Genomic DNA, 22,653 nt, shown 5'->3' on the forward strand with positions numbered 1-22,653 from the left:
TTGCCTGGAGGAGCGCGGATGGTCTTTGGGGAGAAGACTGAGCTGAAGTTGGAATTGAGCACTTCTACCTTTTCTTTGTCATCTGTCACCAGAAGCTTTTCTTCCTGGGATTTGACCCTCCTTCTAATCTCTTTTTCAAGAAGAACAGGATGTCTCCAGTGCCATTTGAGGCCTGGCACTGTCACATGTGGCTGGTCGGATTGCCAAATCAGTGGGTTAGGTGAGTGGCTGCAGAGCCAGAGGCTGGGAGTTCGATCCCCCGCCGTGCCCCCCAAGAGGAGAGCCGGGCCGGGTGGCCCATTTGTCAGGGGAGGTTTAGCTGTGGGTCTCCTGCACTGGCCAAAAATAGGGCGGGACTAGATGGCTCCGGCCATCCTTTCCATTCCAGCAGTCTTAGGATACGATGATTTTTCCCATTTTTAAAAACTGCCAGGTTGATGGCCTGTGTGAGCTAGCAAAACGCTTTGAGGCAGACCTTGCCAGGCTCTGCAGTCCCCCTGCTGACCGTTTTCCGTGGCCGCTCCCCACCACCACCGCCCCCTCCACATGAAAAGAAACAGGGGTGGGCTCTTGACGCCATCGAAGAACCAGGGACATGCCATTGGTGGTGCGTTTTTCCTTTGCTTCAGGAGAGCCCTCACGTATTTGACTGGAGGCCACTCACTCCCACCCCCTTCTGATGGGATTTGTTCTTCTGTAGATCCCAGAGAACCTCCAGGGCTCTCTCGGGCCACGACGAGGGGATTCCAGGCAGAAATACTTCATGTTTGGGATCCCGGAAAAAAAAATGGTATCATTGGAGCTTCCCTGGCCAGTGGCCACCAGCAGCTTGGAGGAACAGAGAGACCCAGGAGCCAGGATGGATCCCCTGCATGACGGGAGGGAACACTGGCCACGTCCGTCCTTCTTCCCCAACGCAGAAGCCCCGGGAGGGGAGGGGAGGGGAGGGGAGTGGGGCCATCATCTCCTCCCTTCTGCCCAGGGGCCATGCTCTGGGTGAAGGGAGAGGCCAGCCAGGTTGGTTCTGCACCTTCACCTCCAAAAGGGTGGATGGCAGCTCCCCTCCCCCTTTCCCTGCACTTAGGCAGGCGGGGAGGAACAAAAGCCCTGTTGTTCTCCCAGGCGCTTGACTTCCTTCCTCCTCTGAAAACAGCCCCCCCCCCCCGCAGAGGCGGCAGCAGCAGCAGCACCTGCCTCCAGCTCCCACCCTGGGCACACCTTCCCCCCCCAATGCAGTGGGACCCCCTCCCCTCCAACGGGGCAGATCCAAAAACCCCTACTTTAGAATGGCCAGCTTGGAAGTAGCTAGCCTGGCATCGGTCTCTGAGCAAGGTGGGGGGGGGGCTGCCCCTGGTGCAGGCAATGCATTCCTGCTGAGGGAGGCAAAAGGGGTGATTTCGGGTGAGCAGGGGTCGGGGGGGGCTGATGGAACAGAATCCAGTGGATCCTCCAGGCCGTGAGAGAGGGAGCGAGTCGTTCTGGCCGCAGAATCTTTGTGAGCTCTTAAGCAAAGAGATGATGAGTTCCCAACCGTCCTGAGGAATGCCGGGGTCAGTCCCAGAACACAGCAGACCTCCCCCCCTGGGGTGGGGGGGCTCTTCTTACTGGACGTGAAAGGAGTTGTCCGTTTCCCAGACCTCTAGTGGCATCTGGAGAGACGACGTGACCCGATTCCAGATGAGGCCCCGCAGGGATCTCTTTTCCTGGAAAGGAGATTGGGCCTTGCAGCTATAGTCCCCCCCCCTCCCCAGCACCAATCCTGCCACATGGGCTCACCAGTTCACAAGACAGAAAAGGACCAATGCAGAACAAAGGGCTTGAATCCTGATGTGCCCTTTTACATTTCCGAGCCACGCGCTGGAGCAGAGCCTCCAAAGACAGGGGAGAGAAGGCAAGCCCGCGCTGGATGCAGCCACGGCCCGTCTCTGTCCTCAGGCTGAGGAAGAAGCTCAGGAAGTCATGATGTGACTCGGAGGGGCTCGGCCGAGGCTCTGATGACCCCCCCCCCCCCGTGCCAGGACCAAGAGGATTGTCTTGCCTCTGCGTGGGGGGAGGGGGGGCCTTTGCGTGGGGTCGCTCTTCCTCCAAAGGGAGACGTCGGGCCGCACGAAGGTCACCTCAAGAGCAGACAACCCCTTCTCGTGCTTCAGGCTGTGCTGCTCCTTCCCAAGGAACAACCTCTTCCGCCACCTCCAGGTTCATGCTTTTTCCTTCGGGTTGCCTTCCTGGAGTCCAAGGAGGCCTGACTCGGTGACCCCTGGGGCCAGAGGGTGCACCCTTCCACGCGAGAGGTCCTGGCGTGGCCACAGGGACCCTCAGAGAGGAGCGGCCGGAAAGCAAATCCTCTGGGAGGGCCTGAACGGTAGCGCTGCACAGCGAGCGTTTCCTCCATGAAAATCTGGGGCAAAATACGCGGTGCCCCTCCAGAGAGGGTGCCCCTCACGGTGTTTCAGGTTCTGCACCCATCGCCTGGCAGTGCAAGATGGCCAGCCAAGGCAGGCTTGGCATATCCTTCAGAGTTGCCCATGTGCATTGTTCCTAGGCCTTGGGAAGAGACGGCCGCGTCTACGTGAAGGTCTCAACGGATGGATGAACTATGTGGAATGGCAGCTGAGGAATCGGGTCGCCTATTTAAAAATGAAACAGGATACAGCTGACATTCCTCACGATATATTTATTAGAACTTGGGCTACACGGTAAAACGGGCCAGCAGAAGATTCAGGGCAGAAAATGGAAGCCCTTCGGGCAACCCCATTACCTTCATATTATTACCCTACTTGGGCAGGTGAGGGACATTGCAGGGGCAGGATGCGCCAAAGATGCTGCCGTTACCTGTTCTGGTCATTTCTGGACAGAGGTCATGGCAGATTCACGAGGCCTGCCCTACTTGCGCTTCCGGGCAGATGCCCCGGTCAAGCCCCAGCGGAGGCTTCCTGCTTATGAGGACAGGATTGCAGAATTTTAGAGCAGGAAGGCGCACACGGAGGGTTGGGGAGTCCGTGCCCCTGCTAGGCAGGAATCCACAGGGTAAAGCAGGGGTTCCCAACCTTGGGGTGCCTGGTGTACTCAGGATACAGCTTCTAGTCATTGCGGTCAATAATCGGGGCGCAGTTCTCTGCTCATATATCTGGGGTCCCTGTTTGGGAACCACAGGGCTAAAGCACCCCTGACAGATGGGCACCCAAATTCCCCTTTTAAATTTCCTGTGAAGAAGAGTTTCGCTCCCACGTCAACGATGCTGAAATAACCTCCCTCAGTTAGTTCTGGAGGCCAAGCTGATTTCCGTGTCCCCTCCCTCTCTCTCTTTCTCCAAAACAGCTGTCTCATGACTTCCTTCCAAATCAGATCAGGAAGACCTCCTCCATTCTGCCCAAGGACGGCCTCCTTCCAGAACTGCTCTGGCCATTCCCTGAGCCCGTGGGGAAAGCCAGCTGTAGGGAAGCGCTGCTGATCTCCTTCAGAAAGTGAAAGTGATTACCAGTTTGGAGAAGACTCATTGCCAGTCGAGGCTCTCTGACCAGACAGGCCATAGATTCCTTCCTCTGGCTGACAATCCCGCCCAGAGACTCACAAACCACTTCAGCTGCAAGGAGTCCTCGCAGATCTTCCAGCTGAAACAAAGGGCCAGAATCCTACTGAGGTCCACCTAAGCTCTGGCTAACTTTCCATAGCTCTTGGTGGGTGAGAGAGATCAGGCCAGAGGGTGTGTCCTGGGTACATAACGGTGCATGTGACCGAGACGTCCCCACCCAGCACCTTGGCCCTTGGCCCCCAAGTCCTTCTGGCGAGGGATGCGAAGCTTAGGTGAACACCAGTAGGATCTCTTTGGAAGACGTCCTTTTAGGAAACACAGTTCCAGATGGGGTGGGTCCTGCCGCCGCCAAAGGGAGGGCCTTGTGGGGAGCTCCACGGAGGGCCTGTCCTGCCGTGGGTCTCCTGGAGGCCTGCTGGACCTGGGGACCTTTGGTCTGGCAGCCCAGTTAAGGTAGGTCTTCTTCAGTTCGCTGTGTCATTTGGCCAAAGGGACTGAAGGTGGCGGGTCAGCCTCTCATCTGCACTCCGGATGCTTTGATAAACTGCTGGATAGGACCCGATGCCTTGTTTTTTGGAAAGACAATCCTTTCAATAACAAGAGAGGCATTGACTCCATAAAGGATGCCCCAGCTTTGAGTCTGCAGGACCTGGGCAGGGTTGTTGAAGAGCGGACCTTCTGGAGGTCATTCATTCATAGGGGTCACTCGGTGGTCCATGATGACAAAAATGCTCTTAAACAAAGCACAGCGTGTTGTGTGGTGTGGGATTTCCCTGAAAAGGAGTCCCTCCCAGCTCCTTGCCAGCTGAGTGGCCCGGAGGATCCTGCGACCAATGGCATTGAATGCTGCTGGCGGGTCCTGCAGGACCCTGAAGTCCAGATCGAGTTGCAACCGTCCACCGAGGTGGCCACGGCCCGTTGTTGTGTTCCAGAACGGGGTCTGAACGGAACCTCGAATGCATCCAAGTCACCAGAGTCCAACGGGAATGCCTGCTGTGAGGCTGAGGGACTTGGAGAAAGAAATGACCACCAGCGCCAAGGTTTGAGCCAGACCCTGGCCCTCTTGCCACGCTGACGACGCCTGCAAGGATCCCAAGACCTCCCTCTCCCTCTCGCGAGCGACCTTCACCAGCACAAGACTGAACCGGCCGAGGACATTTTGGTCATGATGATTTCTGGAACAGCTGCAAAGCGTGATTTGTGTCAATGCGCCGTTTCTTCACAACTCCATTGTCTGTCCTTTCTGTGAAGTCAAGTACGCCACACAGCAAGGCCCACAAAAGAGGCTAACGGACCAGAGAGAGAGACAAAGGACACCAACCCGTGAGGCTGTTTTTGCAACATGAGGCAACGATGATGACTTTCTTCGTTTGACGAAACATGCACAAAGGCCCTCCTGTGAATGCGCAGAGTTCCTCTGAGGCCAGCAGCAGCAGCAGCAGCAAATACCTGGGGTTTCACAGAGGGCAGAAAACGTTTGAAGTTCTCTGTTTTCTGCCTGTGGATGAATCCCACCAGTAACCGCACTCCTCGTTGTGCTTCCTCCTCCTCCTCCCCCTCCTCCTCCTAATCCTAGGACTGGAAGGGATCCTTTTTTTTCCTCTCTTTTTTTTTTAATTTTAATTAAAAAGTACAAAAATAATTTTAAAAAAATGAAAAATACAAAATACCTACTACTACAAAAAAACAAACTGTAAATTACGAGACTATAAATTACAAAACATAACAGTGAACCCATCACCCTCAGGACTAGCATTACACTTCTTTCCATCCATTTTCATTCCAAAATTTCAATGTTTCTTCACTCGGTGTATACCCCCTCCCTCTCCGAAATACATGTTCTAAAATTAGGTTCCATATTTTTTTAAAGTCATTGTTTTTCATTTGGCCCCTGCTTATTTTCATATCGCATGTCAGTTTATCATTAATAGCCATATCCCACAATTCTATACGGACTGGAAGGGATCCTAAAGAGCATCAAGTCCAGCCCCATCAAGGAGGCTCGGTGGGGACTTGAACTCCCAAACGTCTGCTGCTCAAGGAAAGCCAGGTACCAGCCAGCCGCCTTCGAGGGTGTCCTGGAGGGCCCTCCTTGATGATCCCCCTGGGTGAGTTCCTGCTCTCTGGGGGAGCCACACAGTAGTGCCAAAAACGGTCTTTTGCGCATTGCTCCAGGAAACCAGGGGTGGCAGCGGGGGTGGTGGGGGTGGGGGTGGGGCTGAGTTGCCCTCCTACTCATGCCATCCCGCAAATAAATGACTTCCAGGAAGTCCTACCACCAACAGCCTTCCTCACATCTTTCAGCCTCAGCCTCATGGCTTCTTTTACTGAGTGAATTCATCTCATTCTGTGTCTTCCTATTTTCTTGCTGCTTTCCACTGTTCCTGGCAGTGTTCTCGTTTCCTAAGAGCCTTGTTTTCTCACGATATGTCCAAAGTATAGTTTGTTGCTGCTGTTGTTCTCTACCATCAAGTCACCTCTGACGTAGGGAAACCTTACGAAGGAACAATGCCCAGCATGTCTCATCCTCAACGGCCCAGCCCAGTTCTTGTAAACTCAGGCCTGTGGCTGTGTCCGGTCATCCTCTTTTCTGGCTGCCATCTATCTTTTCCGACCTTGCTGTCTTTTCCAGAGAATCCTCCACTCTCATAATGTGTCCCAAGTACGACAGCCTCATCCTCATCATTTTTGCTTTCAGAGAGAGTTCAGACTTGAATTGATCTAGGACCCACTTGCTTGTCTTTCTGGTGGCTCGGGATATCCTCAAACCTCTCTTGGAGCACCCCTTTTCAAAGAAATCAATTAGGTTCCCATTGGCTTCCTTAAGTGTCCAGCTTTCACACCCATACATACTGATCAGGGAGCCAAGCATGCGGATGATCTTGGTCTTGGTCTCCAGGGACACATCCTGACGCTTGGTAATTTTTTTCACTTCCTTCCTTGGTGCCCTTCTGAGTCCTCTTCTGACTTCTAGGCTGCAGTCTCCCCTTGGATGGATGACTGAACAAAAATACAGGATACCTTTAACTCAGCTTCGTGGCCATCATTAAGTTATATGATTCTTCCCCATAGTCACTAGGTTTGTTTTTTTTAATGTTCAGCTGTAATCCTGAGAGTGGAGAAGAGAATAAGCAGAGAGTAACACGTGCTTCATTTCTGCTTATAGTACACGTTACACCTCGGAGAGGATTAAAAAGATGTGCGTATGAGCCTCCATCTGCCACCTGACATGGGCCAGGCCTCTGAAGCACTTCTGGAGGCCCACATGGGCTGCAGAGCAGCCTGGCCGCTGCCCTGAACCTGCCCCTTCCCTGGCTCTGCAGGAAAAAGGCTGCGTGGGCTGAGCTACACCACACCGGGCAGGTGTGTTCACCTACAGAGTAGCTGGGGGCCGAGGCTGGAGTCCTGATTGTCTGTGTAGCCCCAACAGATTCCTAATACTGTAGCTCTAGAGGACTCTTGTTTTCCTTTGTATTTGGGCAGGTTTTTTTAAACAGATCCATGTATGATCCGAAGTCACATCTAGGTCGTCGTTTAGTCGTGTCCGACTCTTCGTGACCCCATGGACCAGAGCATGCCAGGCCCTCCTGTCTTCCACTGCCTCCCGTAGTTGTGTCAAATTCATTTTGGTTGCTTCGCAGACACTGTCCATCCATCTCATCCTCTGTCGTCTCCTTCTCCTTTTGCCATCACACTTTCCTAACATCAAGGTCTTTTCCAAGGAGTCTTCTCTTCTCATGAGATGGCCAAAGTATTGGAGCCTCAGCTTCAGGATCTGTCCTCCCAGGGAGCACCCAAGGTTGATTTCCTTCAAAAGGGATAGGTTTGTTCTCCTTGCAGTCCAGGGGATTCTCAAGAGCCTCCTCCAGCACCACAGTTCAAAGGCATTAATTCTTCGGCAGTCTGCTTTCTTTATGGTCCAGCTCTCACTTCCATATACATCACGACAGGAAAAACCATAGCTTTGACTATTCAGAATTTTGTTGGCAAGGTGATGTCTCTGCTTTTTAAGATGCTGTCAAGGTTTGTCATCGCTTTCCTCCCAAGAAGCAGGTGTCTTTTAATTTCGTGGCTGCTGTCACCATCCGCAGTGATCCTGGAGCCCAAGAAAGTAAAATCTGTTACCTCCTCCATATCTTCCCCTTCTATTTCCCAGGAGGTGATGGGACCAGTGGCCATGATCTTAGTTTTTTTGGTGTTGACCTTCAGACAGTGTTTTGCACTCTCCTCTTTCACCCTCATTACAAGGTTCATTAATTCCTCCTCACTTTCTGCCATCAGAGTGGTATCATCTGCATATCGGAGGTTGTTGATATTTCTTCCAGCAATCTTAATTCCGGCTCGGGATTCCTCCAGTCCAGCCTTCCGCATGATGTATTCTGCATATAAGTTGAATAAGCTGGGGGACACTATACAGCCTTGTCGTACTCCTTTCCCAATTTTGAACCAATCAGTTGTTACATCTAGGTAATTGGGGTCAAAACAGTGCTTCAGCTGGACACCCTTGCTGCCACCATGAAGTTTCTTAGATGACTGCTTGTTTCTCAGGTGACTCTTAGTGGGGTTGAGTTTAAGTTGATGTGGGTCATGAGCCTCTGCCAAGGTCCTCTAATGCATTTGTCAGAAGACTTTCTACCATCTGTAAGCTGTCCAACTGAGCAGCAAGTGCAAGACCGTCAGCGTAAATAAAATGTCAGGTGCCTTGAGGAAGCGGTTGGTTGTTGGTGTAGATGCTGAATAGAACAGGAACCAGTTCTTTTTTTATTTATTAAAAAGGAATGTTAAAAATTTAGAAATTGGAACTAAAATACAAACTCAAAGGTGACTACACGCAATTCACATTGAACACCCCCCATGCCACCTTCACCCTTGGGGCCAGGTGACCAATAATATCAATTTGTACCCCTTTTCACCCCGTACCTCTCCAAAATTACATGGATTCTTCTGCTGGCCTACAGCCTTTCCCCTTCGAAAAGACATTCTTCAAGTATAAATTCCATACATCTTTGAAATCATTAGACTTTACCATTCCTCTTATTTTCATTTCACATGTTAACTTATTAATTGCTAAGCTCCACATTTCTTTATACCAGTCTTCAAGACTGATTGGTTTGTCGCTTTTCCAGTTCTTTGCAAATATTAATCTTGCTACCGTGCCCCTTATTACAAGAACAGGAACCAGTTCTTTGCCCTGGGCGGACCGTTTTTTAAAGTCCTCCTTCAGCTGTGCTGTACCTGAAAGTTAACAAAACAACCGGTGATTTTGCAAAAGGGCTGCTATTTGTTTAATTAGCTGATCATCCCAGGTTCAATGAAAGCGTTCTTGCAGTAGTACTGGATGACGAGCAGGGTTGCAGGCGGCCAGAGGTGTCGCGCTTGACATCCAGGATGGCTGGTTTGATCGTCATTTCGCCTTCGGTGGTTTCGGCTGCCTAGCCAGCAGGGGGCGGTATTGTAAGGCAAGTGGGCAGCCCGAGCTCCCCCCTCCACCTCTGTCCTGGCCTTCGAGGAGCGCCGGCGCCCTCTGGTGGTGCCTCAGAAGCGGTCTCGTGATGAAAGAGGACCGTGCCTCTGCTCATGTGCTGAGTGCGCCTCTCTCCCACGGCCCCGCTCCGCTCTGAGGGGGCTACAGGCGGGGCTTCTAAGGGCGAAGGCCCGACCGGGGCAGGAGCTCAGCAGCCCCCCTCGCTCTCGGCAGCCCCCCCCACCTGGTCTCCCGTGGGGCCCGGACGCCGTCGAGCGAGGGGGACGGAGGGCGCGGGAGGGAGGGGGGCAAGAAGAGGGCGCCCCCGGGGGAGGGCTGGGGGGGGCGGCTGGCCAGCGGGACCGCGGGCTCGCGGGAGGGGCCTCCTGGGCGGCGGGAACGCCCGAGTCCGGCTGGCTGGCTGGCTGGCTGGCTGGCTGGCTGGCTGGCGGGGGCACCGGGCGGGCGCCCTTGGGTCGGCAGAGGCCGCGCAGGAGCCCCTTCCCTCGGGCCGCTGCCTGGGGCCGGCCCCTGCCCGGCGTGCTGGGCGCCGCCGCCTTGTCCGCCCCGTCCGCTCGGCGGAAGGTCTGGCGGCGCGGCTTCCTCCGTCCGTGCCAGAGGAGAGGCGGGAGCCGGGAGGAGGGCTCAGGGCGGCGGAGGCCCAGCCGGGGAGTTGGCCGGCTCCTCGGAGGGGCGGCCCTTGGAAGAGGAGCCGGGCTTGGGGAGCGGGGGCGGGGGCGAGGCAAGCGAGCGGCGGGCGGCGTTCCTGCCAGGCTCCGGGGGAAGGGGGGCGAGCTGGACGGAGCGACGGTAAGAGCCCGGGCGGGACGGAGGGAGGGAGGCGCCGGGAGGGAGGCCGCAGGAGGGGACGGGGCGCTCGCTCGCTCGCTCGCTGGCGGGGGGGGGCACCGGGCCACGTGCCGCCTCGTGCCCGACGGGGCGGGGAGAGGCGCCCCCGCCGGAGCAGCCCGGCCGGGCCCCCCTCCCCTTCCCTCCGGGAGCGCGCTGCCCTTTCGGGCACAGTGGCCGCTTGTTTGGCGGGTGGGCGGTCGGTCGAGGCGGGGGCTGCTGGCATGAAAGGCCCGGCCTGTTCTCTCTGCAGCTGGGCCGGGGGCGCGGAATCCGCTGACGGCGGGCCCTGCGCGGCCCCCCGCCCTCTCGCCGCCGCCGCCGCCGCCGCCGCTGCCGGGCTGGAAGCGCCCTCTTCCCGCCGGGACGCGTCGGGGCGCACGCCCGGCCCGGCCCGAGCCCCCTGCGCGACGCCCGGAGCCCCGATGGGGGCAGCCCCGCGGGGACCCTCCCGCCAGGCCGTCGCGGCGGGCCAGTAGCTGCGGCGCCTACTCGCCATGGAAGCGGCGGCCCGGGAGCGCTTCGCCCAGATGCAGGACAAGCTGCACATCCTGGAGGACCTGAACATGCTCTACATCCGGCAGATCGCGCTCAGCCTGGAGGTGAGGCGGCCCCCCCCCCGCAGCCCGGCGGGGTGCGGGCGAGGGAAGGCTTGCTGGCCGCAGGGGGCGCGGGGGGGGGAACGGGTGGGGGGGCGGCCTCCAGGGCAGGGGGCCCTTCCGGAGGGGGTCCCAGGACGCAGGGGAGGGAGGGAGGGAGAGCAGCTGAGAAGCAGAGGCTGCCCAGAACAGACGTCGAGGCGGCGGCGGACCTTCAAAACGCAGAGAGTTCTTCCTCAAGCTGTAAATGAGCCCAGCCGGACAGGCTTCTTCTGTGCGCCTCAAAAACCGGCAGCCCAGGGCAAAGAACTGGTTCCTGTACTTGTTATAATGGTTAGTGTAGCAAGAATAATACTTGCAAAGAATTGGAAAAGCGACAAACAAATTAATCTGGAAGACTGATGCAAAGAAATGTGGAGTTTAGCAAGCAATGATAAGTTAAAGCAAAGCAAAGTGTTAACATGGGAAATGAAAATAAGAAGAGGAACGGTAAAGGCTAATGGCTTCAAAGATGTACGGAAAGAGGCAGTCCCGAAACCAGCCAAATCAGGGAGCTGGACAGGGGACAGACTGTACTGGTCTTCGGTGTGGAAGGGATGGTCACTCTTGAACTGGCCTTCTCAGCCACACTAGTCGCTGTTCTGAGTCCTCCATACAGAGCACGTTCCCATCATCTCTCGAGACTGAAGGATGCCTAATGTAATTTATACTTGGAATCTGGCTTTTCGAAAGGGAAAGGCTATAGGCCATCCGGAGAATCCATGTATTTTTGGAGAGGTATGGGGTGAAAAGTTGTAGACGGATATGACTGGCTACCTAGCCCCAAGGGAGAAGGTGGCCCCGGTGGGGAAGGTTCGATTGGTATTGTGTCTAGTTTTATTGAATATGTACTTTTAGTTAGTTTTGTTATTTGTAATTTCCCTTTAATAATAATATATATTTTTTAAAAAGCGGGCGACCTTCAACCCCAGACAGACTTAGTGGGGCAAATGTGAACAGAGGCTTCGTAGGTCTTTGGCGCCTTCGCCTCGGGACCTTTCCTCCTCCTGGCTATTTTTCCAGCCCCTGCTGCTCTTGCAGCCGCCTCTTGTGCCTTGAGGTGGAGCAGGAGGCCAGCGGGCCCTTGAGCCCCAAAAGGGGAGAGCCTGAGCGATCCCCTGCCAAGCAAGGGCCCTTGGTGATCTGGGCGGGAGCAATCTTGCACGCCTCCGGGCTGAGGAGGTGCTGGAGGCGGAATCCAGGAAGGCGACCCGGCGCGTGGCGTGGTGTGGCGCCCGGGCTGCCCACGGCTCTGCTGAGGGGTTGCAGGGGATCCTGGGAGGCGCCGCTTAGTGCTTCCCCCAAAGACCCCCCTGGCTCTCTGGATTCTACGGCCGGGTCTGCCGGGGAAAGAGAGGTCGCGGGAGGCGCTTTCCACCCAGGCGAAGCCCTCGCTTTCCGGCCTCTTCCTAGGCTTTTTGGAGTCGTCTTTGGGGCTACTGTGGGGTGTGTGGTGTTCGTTCTGCGCCTCCCTTGAGAGTGGCTGACTGCGAGGCGGGCCTGCCCTTCTGCCTCCTTGAGCAAAGGGGGGCGTCTGTGGGTTTCTGCCTCTCGCCATTTCCAAGGGGTGCCTCGTCTTTGACAGGGTTCATCCTCTGTGACACGTGGAAATGGCCTCTTTGTCCAGTTCTGTTCTGAAGCATCACTAGCCTAAGCAAAGAAACACAAAAAGCCAGCAGCCGCACCAAGCGTGCCTACATGTTGCTCTCAGGCTTCTAGCGGCGTTGCAGGGCGTCAGCAAAAGTGTCTGCAGCTGTCCGCTGTGTTTGCCACGGCCTGCCAGGCCTGCTTCCCTGCCAGGGCACTCCGCAGAGGCCAAGGGCGGAGGCCCTGCAGGTGAGCTGTTGGCCAGGGTTTTCCTTTCTAAGAGGGAGGTGCTTTGGTGCACTTTGAGGGTGGAAGTCAAGGCTGGCTTTGAACTCTGCTCCTCACTAGAAAATGGCCTGCTGGGCTGAGGAGAGGGGCTGCTTCCCCTGTGGGGGAGGCCCAACGGGTAGAGGAGGCCCCCCATCTCCTGGAAGACCCTCTGCCAGGGAGCAGAGCAAGGAAGGGGGAGCAGAGGGGCTTTGGATCAGGGGCCACGGGCCTTTTCCCTGCTGCAAGGTGAGGCAAGGGGGGGTCGCTGCAGGATGGGCATCCAGGGCACTTGTCCCCCCCCCATGCATATTGTTGTGAGGGAAGAAAGGCCAAAGCCCCATGTGTTGCTGCTGCCCCCTTGAGGCTGGGGGTGGAGCTGGGCAGGAAGGAGGATGAAGTTCTGGGTGTGTGCTGAAAGGCAGCCAAAACGCCGGTGGGTGGGAGGTTCAGGGTCCAGAATGCCTGCCAAGAAGGGCCAGCCCAGCACCGCCCACCTGCTCCCTTGAAGCTTCTGCCAGACGGCTGCCTGAGGAGAGTTGAGGACCCCCCTCCTAGGTTCTGTGGTTCTTCCAGGGAGGGGGATCGCCCTTGCATCATCCTCCATCTGAAGCACCAAAATGCCTTGGGATGGCCCTGAAGCTGAGTGACGGGGCTGGAGGGGGGGTGAGTGCAAAGGGGCAGAACTGGTCTTAAATCTAAGGGGGCTGTCTTACGGGAGACGACCCCGAGGGCAGGGAATAAGCGCAAACCTCCCTCCCCACCTCCCCCATAATCCCTCCGTGCCCTGCAAGCTGATTAGCCTGGGCCTGGAGGCGCCCTTGTGTGTGTGTGTGTGTGTGTGTGTGTGTGTGTGTGTGTGTGTGTGTGTGTGTGTGAGAGAGAGAGAGAGAGAGAGAGAGAGAGAGAGAGAGAGATGGGGGGGAGCCAAAGGACTGCAAGGTCAGCTCCGTCTCAGCACCTGTGGCTCCTTCGTCCCTGGGCCGGCTGGTCCTCCCCTGCCAGTGAGGAAAGCTTCCACCCACACCTCTGGCCCCAAGGATAGAAATTGGACCTCCAGCCCCCCCACGTCCCTCTCCCCTCCCTTCCTCTCAGTGCCCCCCCCCCGTACTCAGCTCCCCGGAGCCCCGGAAAGGGAGTTGGGTGGGGGCAGGATGGGAGGGGCTTTTTTATCCAGGTGGGAAAGCCCCCCTCCCTTCTCCTCCAGGCAGGTGGGGAGCAGTTGGTTCCACTCCCTGCCCCCCCCTGCAAGGGGGAGGAGGTTGCTGCATCCCTCTGTATGTGTGCGTGTGCATGTGTGTGTGTGTCTTGTGGCTCACCACCTCCCCAGCCCCTGCTATTTATAGGCTGCGGGTGATGTCAGCCTTTCCCCAGCTGCTCGGCTCCTTCCCACTGGCTGGCTCCCTCCCTCCCTCCTTCCCTCCCTGGCATCGCAGCCCCTCTGCCCCCCCCCGCGCGCCCCCTCCCTGGCTCTCTCTTCCCAGCTGTCTCTCTAACAGCTGCCAGCACCGCCTGGCCTAGCCCTGCCCTGCTGAGCCCTGCTTTGCGGCAGGAGCAGTGGGGTGCAATGAGTTAGGAGGCGCAGTGTTGCGGGGGGGCAGCAGTGCCGGCATCGCCAGCATGGAGAATGGAAGGGTTGCCAAGGTGAGTGCCATCACGAGGGGGGGGCATAAGCGGGCCTTCCTGCGCCCACATATGGGTGCAGCAGAGGGCAGGGGGCTTCTGTTCCTCTCATCAGCTTCTTTGGTGGCTCCCCCAGCCCTGCTGGTAGAAACTCCCCCCCCCCACCTCATTCTCCTGAAAATGCTGGGGCTTCTCCCCACCCCCACCCCGCATGCCTGAGGTTCTGCCGGTGTCCAGGAGGGGTGTCCTCTGCTAGTGGCTCTGACAGTGGAGGGATGAGAGCCCCCCCGACGGATCCCCCTGTTCCCCAAGCACTGCTTCCTTCTTTTCCCTGCCTCCCTCTGTGTGTGAGCGTGCAAGAGAGGGTCTCTGCACAAGCCCTTCAACCTTTGTGTGAGCCAAAGAGGTGATCCAGGGGTGGCCACTCCTGCCTGGGGGACTCTGAGAGAATCTGAGCTGGCTCCCCCCCACCCCGAAATGGCATGCCCACACCCTCCGGAGCAGCCATACAGACTCCCAGTGGGGGACCCGTACATTCCCTTGTGCCTGTGTCCCCTCGTGCCCCCCACCTGGCCCCTCTTGCCCGCTCCCTGCTTAGGATGGTCAGTCAGGCAAGCCCCAGAAGCCCCATGTCTGGGGCCAGCTCCTCATCAGGTGAGAGGCTGGGGGTCTTGGAGGCGTCCGGCCTTGGCCGGAAGAATTTGGTTATTAAAGAGAGAGAACCTTTTGAGGTTTGTGGGGTGCGCTGTGTGCATGTTTTCTCTCTAAGTGCAGGAAGGCAGGCCGCCGACACTGAGCCCCCGGAGGCATCTCCTGGGGACGCCCCTTCTGGCCTTAGGTTCCCCATGGATTTTCGGCAGTTCCTCCCTGCCCCATGGCAAGAGGCCTTTCCTCCCCTCCGGTGCCCCTGCATCCATCCCTTCTGGCTTGGATGCCCCTATGGGGCAGAGCGTCCCACAGAGGCCCAAGGATAGGGCCCTTGGCGCGCCCACCTTACTCCTCCTGAGGTTTGGTCCGGCCGTGGGGCAGTGCCTTTCCCCGGGGACTTGGCTGCTTCGGATGCTCCGTTCCGCTTCCCCATCTGTGCGCCTTTGCCTGGGGGGCGGGGTGTGTGCAGTCCCAGAGCTGGGTCAGGATGGAGGCCTCCATGGTCCAGCATTGAGTTCACACACACACACATACAGTGGGTCCAGTGGGAACCCTCCAGCAGGATGTGGGGGCAGCCGCACCCCTCTTCTCATGTTCTCTGGCAACTGAAACACAGGGCGGTCTCTCCCTCTGCTCTGGAGGGGTGGGGGCTGGCTAAGCATCCTGACTAGGAGCCCTGGAGTTCAGGCTTGTGACCCCCCCCTCCCCTGAACATGCGCAGGGTGACGTTGAGCTGCTTTCAGAAGAACTCGAAGGGACCCTCCTCGCCTTCCTTCTCATAGACAACTCCTCCCCCCCCGCCAGCTGGCCATCGTGTCCTTGGGGTTTTGGCCCTTCCGTTTCAGAGGGTCACCCTCAGCGGCGTCCACCCAGGCCTTGCTTTCTGCCTCTCCCCCCCCCCGCCTCCAGGGCACGGACATCCAGCGGAAGATTGACCATGAGATCCGCATGAGGGAAGGCGCTTGCAAGCTGCTGGCCGCCTGCACCCAGCGCCAGCAGGCCCTGGAGGTCACCAAGAGCCTGCTGGTCTGCAACAGCCGCATCCTGGCCTACATGGCAGAGCTGCAGCGCATGAAGGAGGCCCAGGTGATGCAGCGCATGGCCCGGCGGTGAGTGGCAAGGCGGCAGCAGGCAGGCGGTGGGCGAGCGGGCGGGTCCTGACGCTCCTCGGCCAGCGTTCTGGGAGCCCCCACCGTTGTGGTTTCCCCAAGAAAGGACTTTCCTTCAGAATCCGTGGCCTCACCAGGAAGGGTTAGCCCTACCAAGAGTGGGGCCTTTTCTGGTGGGCATTTCAAGGTGAGGAACTTTTCCCCACTGGAGATCATTTTTCAGCTGTCTTGGTCCTGCCTTTTCAGAAGCCACAGAAATGTTTGAATTTCCCCTTTGGCCTTTTGGCCTTTGTTCTCCGCACCAAACACGGCAGTGGACGAAGGGTTTCCTTAAGACCCAGGCAGCTCCTGCAGGGACCTCTCTGCCAACCAAGAGAGAGTGAATTCATCTTGGGAGTCTCCCTGTAGCCGACAGAGCCCGAGTCTTCTGCTGAGAGGGCGGTCTTTATGGGGGTGGGGGCAGAAACCTCTTGTGCTGGGGATGGGGGTCCTCCCTCCCAGGGGTCCTGATGGTGCTTTTTGCCCATTCTGCCTTCTCTCTCACGTCAGGCCTTCCGACGCAGGACCCATGGACGACCGCTTGCCATGTCGGGGCAAAGTCTGCCTCTCAGGTACGAGGCCGCGCATCCACTTGGGAAGAACACGCCCCTCCCCACCAGCTCAAACCCTCTGGGTGCACGTGGGAGGGGAGAAGGGGAGGGGGTGGCAGACCCAAGGGGGTGCTGGAAAGATCCCTGCTGGAGGGAACCCGAGGAGGCCTCCCTGCCCCAGAGTTCTCTTTCCGTATTGGCCAACCAGCCCCTGGCCAAAAGGGTAGACTGCCATGGACCAGGAGTGCTTGACATCCTCCGCCCCATGATCACCTCTCTCCAAAGTGCCATTCATGGACGGGGTCGTCTAGAGCAGCCGTTCCCAACCTTTTTTCGGTCACGGCCATGAACACAACATGAATGAAATATAAAGGCCAAATCAGGATGCCTAATGAACCTTACCAGGTGGTGTGTGAAGAATGGCTTCCCATCTGTGGCTGCCCTCAAAGGCCCCCACTGAGCACGGCTGGTCTACTCTAGACAATTTGGGGCAGGGAAAATAGCAGATTGTCCCAAAGTGAAAAGTTCCTCCACTCGCTGCAGAAGGGGTGGGGGGCCCTCGGGGGGGGGAGGGGCTGAAGCCCTACTTGTGTTAGGGCTACTCCACACCAGCTGGAAGGCTGGCCTGGTGAAGTCTTCTTCGCCCTCATCCACCCAAAGGCCCCTTTGAGCCAGAGAGCAACGCACTGTGGGTCTCTCTTGGGCCAAAGAGTTGGAAAAGAGAGGGTGGGAAGCCTTTGGATTTGCAGGACAGCAGTTTCCTCCCACTCCAAAGTGGTGCTTCGGGAGTCCTGGTTTGTTCATCCCTAGTCAAGTCAGAGAGATTTGAGGAACCGTCGGCCTCCTTCATGCCGGCTTTTGGCTCTTCCCAAGAGCTGTTCGTTCTGGGTCAGAGAGCAAGAAAGCCAGCTGAGCCGGTAGACTTAAACCTAATAATCTGTGGGTTTTGGTGAGCAGGGACCTGTGGCAAATTCTGGGCCAAGGTGGAAACGTGCCATAGAAGGGGCAAGAGTCCCTCCCAGGAATATTTCCGTACAATGAATGTAAAGTCTGTGCTTGCACGGGGGGGGGGGGGGGAGTGAGCTTGGGCTCAGTGGCCCCCTTTGGCTTCTGGGCATTTGACGTGTGTAGCAGAGTAAGTCTTAGGGCTGCCTTGATAAAAGTGCCCGTCACTTGTCGTTGTCGTTTAGTCGTGTCGGACTCTTCGTGACCCCATGGACCAGAGCACGCCAGGCCCTCCTGTCTTCCACTGCCTCCCGGAGTTGGGTCAAAGTCATGTCGGTCGCTTCGGTGACCCTGTCCATCCATCCCGTCCTCTGTCGTCCCCTTCTCCTCTTCCCCTTACACTTTCCTAACATCAGGGTCTTTTCCAGGGAGTCTTCTCTCCTCATTAGATGGCCAAAGTACTGGAGCCTCAGCTTCATGTTCTGTCCTTCCAGGGAGCACTCAGGGTTGATTTCCTTCAGAATGGATAGGTTTGTTCTCCTTGCAGTCCAGTGGACTCTCAAGAGTCTCCTCCAGCACAACAATTCAAAGACATCAATTCTTCAGCGGTCTGCTTTCTTTATGGTCCAGCTCTCACTTCCATACATCACGACAGGAAAAACCATAGCTTTCACTATTCGGACTTTTGTTGGCAAGGTGATGTCTCTGCTTTTTAAGATGCCGTCAAGGTTTGTCATCGCTTTCCTCCCAAGAAGCAGGCGTCTTTTAATTTCGTGGCTGCTGTCTCCATCTGCAGTGATCATAGAGCCCAAGAAAGTAAAATCTGTCACTGCCTCCATATCTTCCCCTTCTATTTGCCAGGAGGTCATGGGACCACATATAGGTTTCTCAGGAGATAGACAAGGTGGTCAGGCACTCCCATTCCTTTAAGGACTTGCCATAGTTTGCTGTGGTCCACGCAGTCAAAGGCTTTTGTGTAGTCAATGAAGCAGAAGTAGATATTCTTCTGGAACTCTCTGGCTTTCTCCATAAGAGAAAGCCAGTCACTGGCTACTGCTTATTGGGCGGGCGGCCTTAGCGAGATGCCATCAGCCTCGAATTCTCTTTATCTTTTCAGACCTCCGGATCCCCCTGATGTGGAAGGACACGGAATACTTCAAGAACAAGGGCGGTAGGTTTTTGTTGATATCCCCACCCACCCCCTTGTGCAGCTGGACGAGATCCAGCCCTCAACCCTGCCTGCCGGCTGCTTCCTGCAGGGCACCCGTGGCTTGGGGGTGGATGTGGGCCATTTATAGCCTCCCAGGGACCCCTCACGGCCAGGACTGCTGCTGCTGCTGTGAGGTGACACTCTCTTTCTCTGCCAGACTTGCATCGCTGTGCCGTGTTCTGCTTGCTCCAGATTGGCACAGAAATCTATGACACCGAGATGGTGCTGGTGGATCGGACCTTGACAGACATCTGCTTTGAGAACCCAGTCCTCTTGTAAGTCACTCCCCCTCCCTCTTTGGGCAGAGACTTGTGGGAGCCCCCCCCCCCGAGGCTGCAGGAAAGGCAGGGAGGAGTCCCCTTCAGCCAGCTGAAAAGGGAAGCCCTCCCGCCCTCCCTCCAACTCTTGACTGGCTGGGATGGTTTCCCCTCGCCCCGAAAGGGGCTCAGAAAGTGGCTCAGATTCCCCTCAAGAAACACAATTCAGGAACAGGATCCCAAGTTAGAGCCACACCAACCATAAATTCAATTTTAAATGTATTTAAATGGGGGTGGGGGGGAGCATGTAGAAAAGCCATAAATACACATGAAAACACAATGAAAAGAGGCCAGGATTAAAACAGAAAAGGTCTGCAGTTACAATGTGGCCATCATAAAGGCAACGTCAAAATAATCAAATACAAACCCTAACTGTTTTAAATAACCAGGACGGGCCGTCTCCTGCATGCCAGGCCTCGAGGGCAGATAAACACTGCCTGTCTGGATCCCTCTGTGGCAGAAGGAAGGGTCAACCAGGGTGTCCCTTTTCAGGCAAGGCGGAAGCCCTTCCTAGGCTGTTCCCTTCTTCCCAGCACAAAATCCAGCCCTTTGGCAGTGGCCTCCTCCTCCTCCGACCGCTTTCCTCCCCGTAGACGGGGGGGGGGGGAAAGGGGGGGCAGGGCTCGGGTTCCGGGCGGGGGCTAACGGTCGGCCACCTTGCTCCTTGGTGTCCCCCCAGCACGGAGGCCGGCCCTGACTTTGAGCTGAAGCTGGAGCTGTACAGCGCTGGGCTGGAGGAGGATTCGGCGCTGGGCAACACCCCCAAGAAGCTGGCCAGCCGCCTGAGCAGCTCCCTGGGGCGCTCCTCCGGGAAGCGGGTGCGAGCCGCCCTGGAGGGGGGCTCGCCGGGCAGCCCCGTCAGCAACGGTGGGAGCAGCCCTCTCTTGCTGCCAGCCCCTCCCGTGCCGTGAGTATCTGGCCCCTCCCTGACCGGCCCGCCGGTGTGTGCGTGCGTGTGTGCGCGCCCCACAGGCACGGCATGGCATGGCTCAGCTCTGCTTCTGTTCCTTTCCAGGGGGCCCAAGTACCAGCTGCTGGCCTGCACCACCTTGCGCCTGGCGCATGTCCAGGACGCCTTCCGCACCCACGACCTCACTGTCATGGGCGATGGTAGGCCGTGCAGGGTTTTTGTGTGTGTGTGTGTGTGTGTGTGTGTGTGTGTGAGGGAGGGAGGGAGGGAGGGAGGGAGGGAGGTGGCCAGAGATGTCCTCAGCTTCCTGGATCCTTCCCTTCTGCCTCGGGGGTGTAATCCAGCTCCCAGTGGCCCTTCCCTCCCCTGGGTTCTGTAGGAGGGAGGTCTCTGGCTGATGGCTTCTTCTCTCTACCCCCCCCATGTCCCGTTCCGCCCCTGCCCCCCCCCCCCCAATCCATCCATCTTTTCAGAGGAGAGCTCCTTCTGGCTCCCTTTGTATGGCAGTGTCTGTTGCCGCCTGACGGCCCAGCCCAACTGCCTGGTCCAGGAGATGATGGGGGGCTTCTTGAAGGTGCAGGTGAGTGCTTGGCTGGTGGGGGGGGGGAGTCCAGGAGAAGGGAGGGAGCTGGAGGAGCAGAGCCCCCAGCCCCAAAGTCCTAGGTCTCCACTGGGCAGCCATGCAAGAGAGTTGAACGATGGGGGGGGGTCCCTCACACACAGCCCCCCCCTCTGCTCATACTCCCCACTGCCTCCACCCCGCTCTTCACCTCCTTCAAAGAGTACCTTCTGTCGTTTAGTCGTTCAGTCGTCCGACTCTTGCTGACCCCATAAACCAGAGCACGCCAGGCCCTCCTGTCTTCCATGGTCTCCCGGAGTTGGATCAAATTCATGTTGCTACCTTCGGTGACCCTGTCCAATCATCTCATCCTCTGTCATCCCCTTGCCCTCACACTTTCTCAACATCAGGGTCTTTTCTAGGGAGTCTTCTCTTCTCATGAGATGGCCAAAGTATTGGAGCTTCAGCTTCAGGATCTGTCCTTCCAGTGAGCACTCAGGTTTGTCATCGCTTTCCTCCCAAGAAGCAGGTGTCTTTTAATTTCGTGGCTGCTGTCACCATCTTGATCATGGAGCCCAAGAAAGTAAAATCTGGCACTACCTCCATATCTTCCCTTCTTTTTGCCAGGAGGTGATGGGACCAGTGGTCAAGATCTTAGTTTTTTTGATGTTGAGTTTCAGGCCGTTTTTTTGCACTCTCCTCTTTCACCCTCATTAAGAGGTTATTTAATTCCTCCTCACTTTTGCCATTAAAGTGGTATCATCTGCATATCTGAAGTTGTTGATATTTCCTCCAGCAATCTTGATTGTGGCTTGGGATTCATCCAGTCCAGCCTTTCGCATGATGTATTCTGCATATAAGTTAAATAAGCAGGGAGACAATATACAGCCTTGTCGTACTCCTTTCCCAATTTTGAACCAATCAGTTGTTCCATATCCAGTTCTAACTGTTGCTTCCTGTCCCACATATAGGTTTCTCAGGAGATGGATAAGGTGGTCAGGCACGCCCATTTCTTTTAGGACTTGCCATAGTTTGTTGTGGTCCACACAGTCAAAGGCTCTTGCGCAGTCAATGAAGCAGAAGTAGATGTTTTACTGAAACTCTCTGGCTTTCTCTATAATCCAGCGCATGTTAGCAATTTGGTCTCTAGTTCCTCTGCCCCTTCAAAATTCAGCTTGTACTTCTGGGAATTCTCAATCCACATACTGCTGAAGCCTGCCTTGTAGGATTTTGAGCATAACCTTGCTAGCGTGTGAATTCAGTGCAATTGTACTGTAGTTGGAACATTCTTTGGCGCTGCCCTTCTTTGGGATTGGGATGTAGAGTGATCTTTTCCAATCCTTTGGTCACTGCTGAGTTTTCCAAACTTTCTGGCATATTGGGTGTAGCACCTTAATAGCCTCATGTTTTAAGATTTTAAATACTGTAGTTCCACTGGAATGCCATCACCTCCACTGGCCTTGTTGTTAGCCATGCTTTCTAAGGCCCACTTGACTTCACTCTCCAGGATATCTGGCTCAAGGTCAGCAACCACACAATCTGGGTTGTTCAGGACATCCAGATCTTTCTGGTATAATTCCTCTGTGTATTCTTGCCACCTTTTTTTTGATGTCTCCTGCTTCTGTTAGATGCCTACCATTTTTGTCCTTTATCATGTCCATCTTTGCACAAAATGTTCCTTTAATATCTCAAATTTTCTTGAACAGATCTCTGGTTTTTTCCTTTCTATTATTTTCCTCTATTTCTTTGCACTGTTCATTTAAGAAGGCCCTCTTGTCTCTCCTTGGTATTCTTTGGAAGCCTGCATTCAATTTTCTGTAACTTTCCCTATCTCCCTTGCATTTTGTTTCCCTTCTCCTCTCTGCTATTTCTAAGGCCTCCTTGGACAGCCACTTTGCTTTCTTGCATTTCCCTTTCTTTGGGATGGTTTTTGTTGCTGCTTCATGTACAATGTCACGAGCCTCTATCCAAAGTTCTTCAGGCACTCTGTCCACCAAATCGAGTTCCTTAAATCTGTTCTTCACTTCCACTGTGTATTCATGAGGGATTTGATTTAGATTATACCTGAGTAGCCCAGTGGTTTTTCCTACTCTCTTCAGTTTAAGCTTGAATTTTGCTATGAGAAGCTGATGATCAGAGCCACAATCAGCTCCAGGTCTTGTTTTTGCTGACTGTATAGAGCTTCTCCATCTTTGGCTGCAGAGAATATAATCAATCTGATTTCGATATTGCCCATCTGGTGATGTCCATGTATAAAGTCGCCTCTTGTGTTGTTGGAAAAGAGTGTTTGTGATGACCAGCTTGTTCTCTTGAAAAAACTCTATGAGCCTTTGCCCTGCTTCGTTCTGAACTCCCAAGGCCAAACTTGCCTGTTGTTCAATTTATCTTTTGATTCCCTACTTTAG

General features: G+C 55.9%; 1 protein-coding gene across 5 annotated transcripts in view; it reads left to right on the forward strand.

The window, feature by feature from the left end:
* Positions 1-22,653, forward strand: part of RTKN (rhotekin) — a 34,431-nt gene that overhangs the window by 6,551 nt on the left and 5,227 nt on the right. For 2 of the 5 annotated variants that reach the window (XM_073002229.2, XM_073002232.2), the window contains exons 2-8: positions 15,518-15,717; positions 16,267-16,328; positions 18,370-18,423; positions 18,620-18,737; positions 19,459-19,686; positions 19,795-19,889; positions 20,163-20,269. In XM_073002229.2, coding sequence (XP_072858330.2) covers positions 15,518-15,717; positions 16,267-16,328; positions 18,370-18,423; positions 18,620-18,737; positions 19,459-19,686; positions 19,795-19,889; positions 20,163-20,269 — 864 coding nt within the window. Of the gene's footprint in view, positions 1-5,492; positions 5,641-10,309; positions 10,448-13,803; positions 13,982-15,517; positions 15,718-16,266; positions 16,329-18,369; positions 18,424-18,619; positions 18,738-19,458; positions 19,687-19,794; positions 19,890-20,162; positions 20,270-22,653 lie in introns of those variants that run through there. The other 3 variants (XM_073002235.2, XM_073002230.2, XM_073002234.2) reach the window with 3 other exon arrangements.

Source organism: Pogona vitticeps, chromosome 5 (assembly GCF_051106095.1).
Source record: "Pogona vitticeps strain Pit_001003342236 chromosome 5, PviZW2.1, whole genome shotgun sequence".
In the NCBI taxonomy this organism is placed as follows: domain Eukaryota; kingdom Metazoa; phylum Chordata; class Lepidosauria; order Squamata; family Agamidae; genus Pogona; species Pogona vitticeps.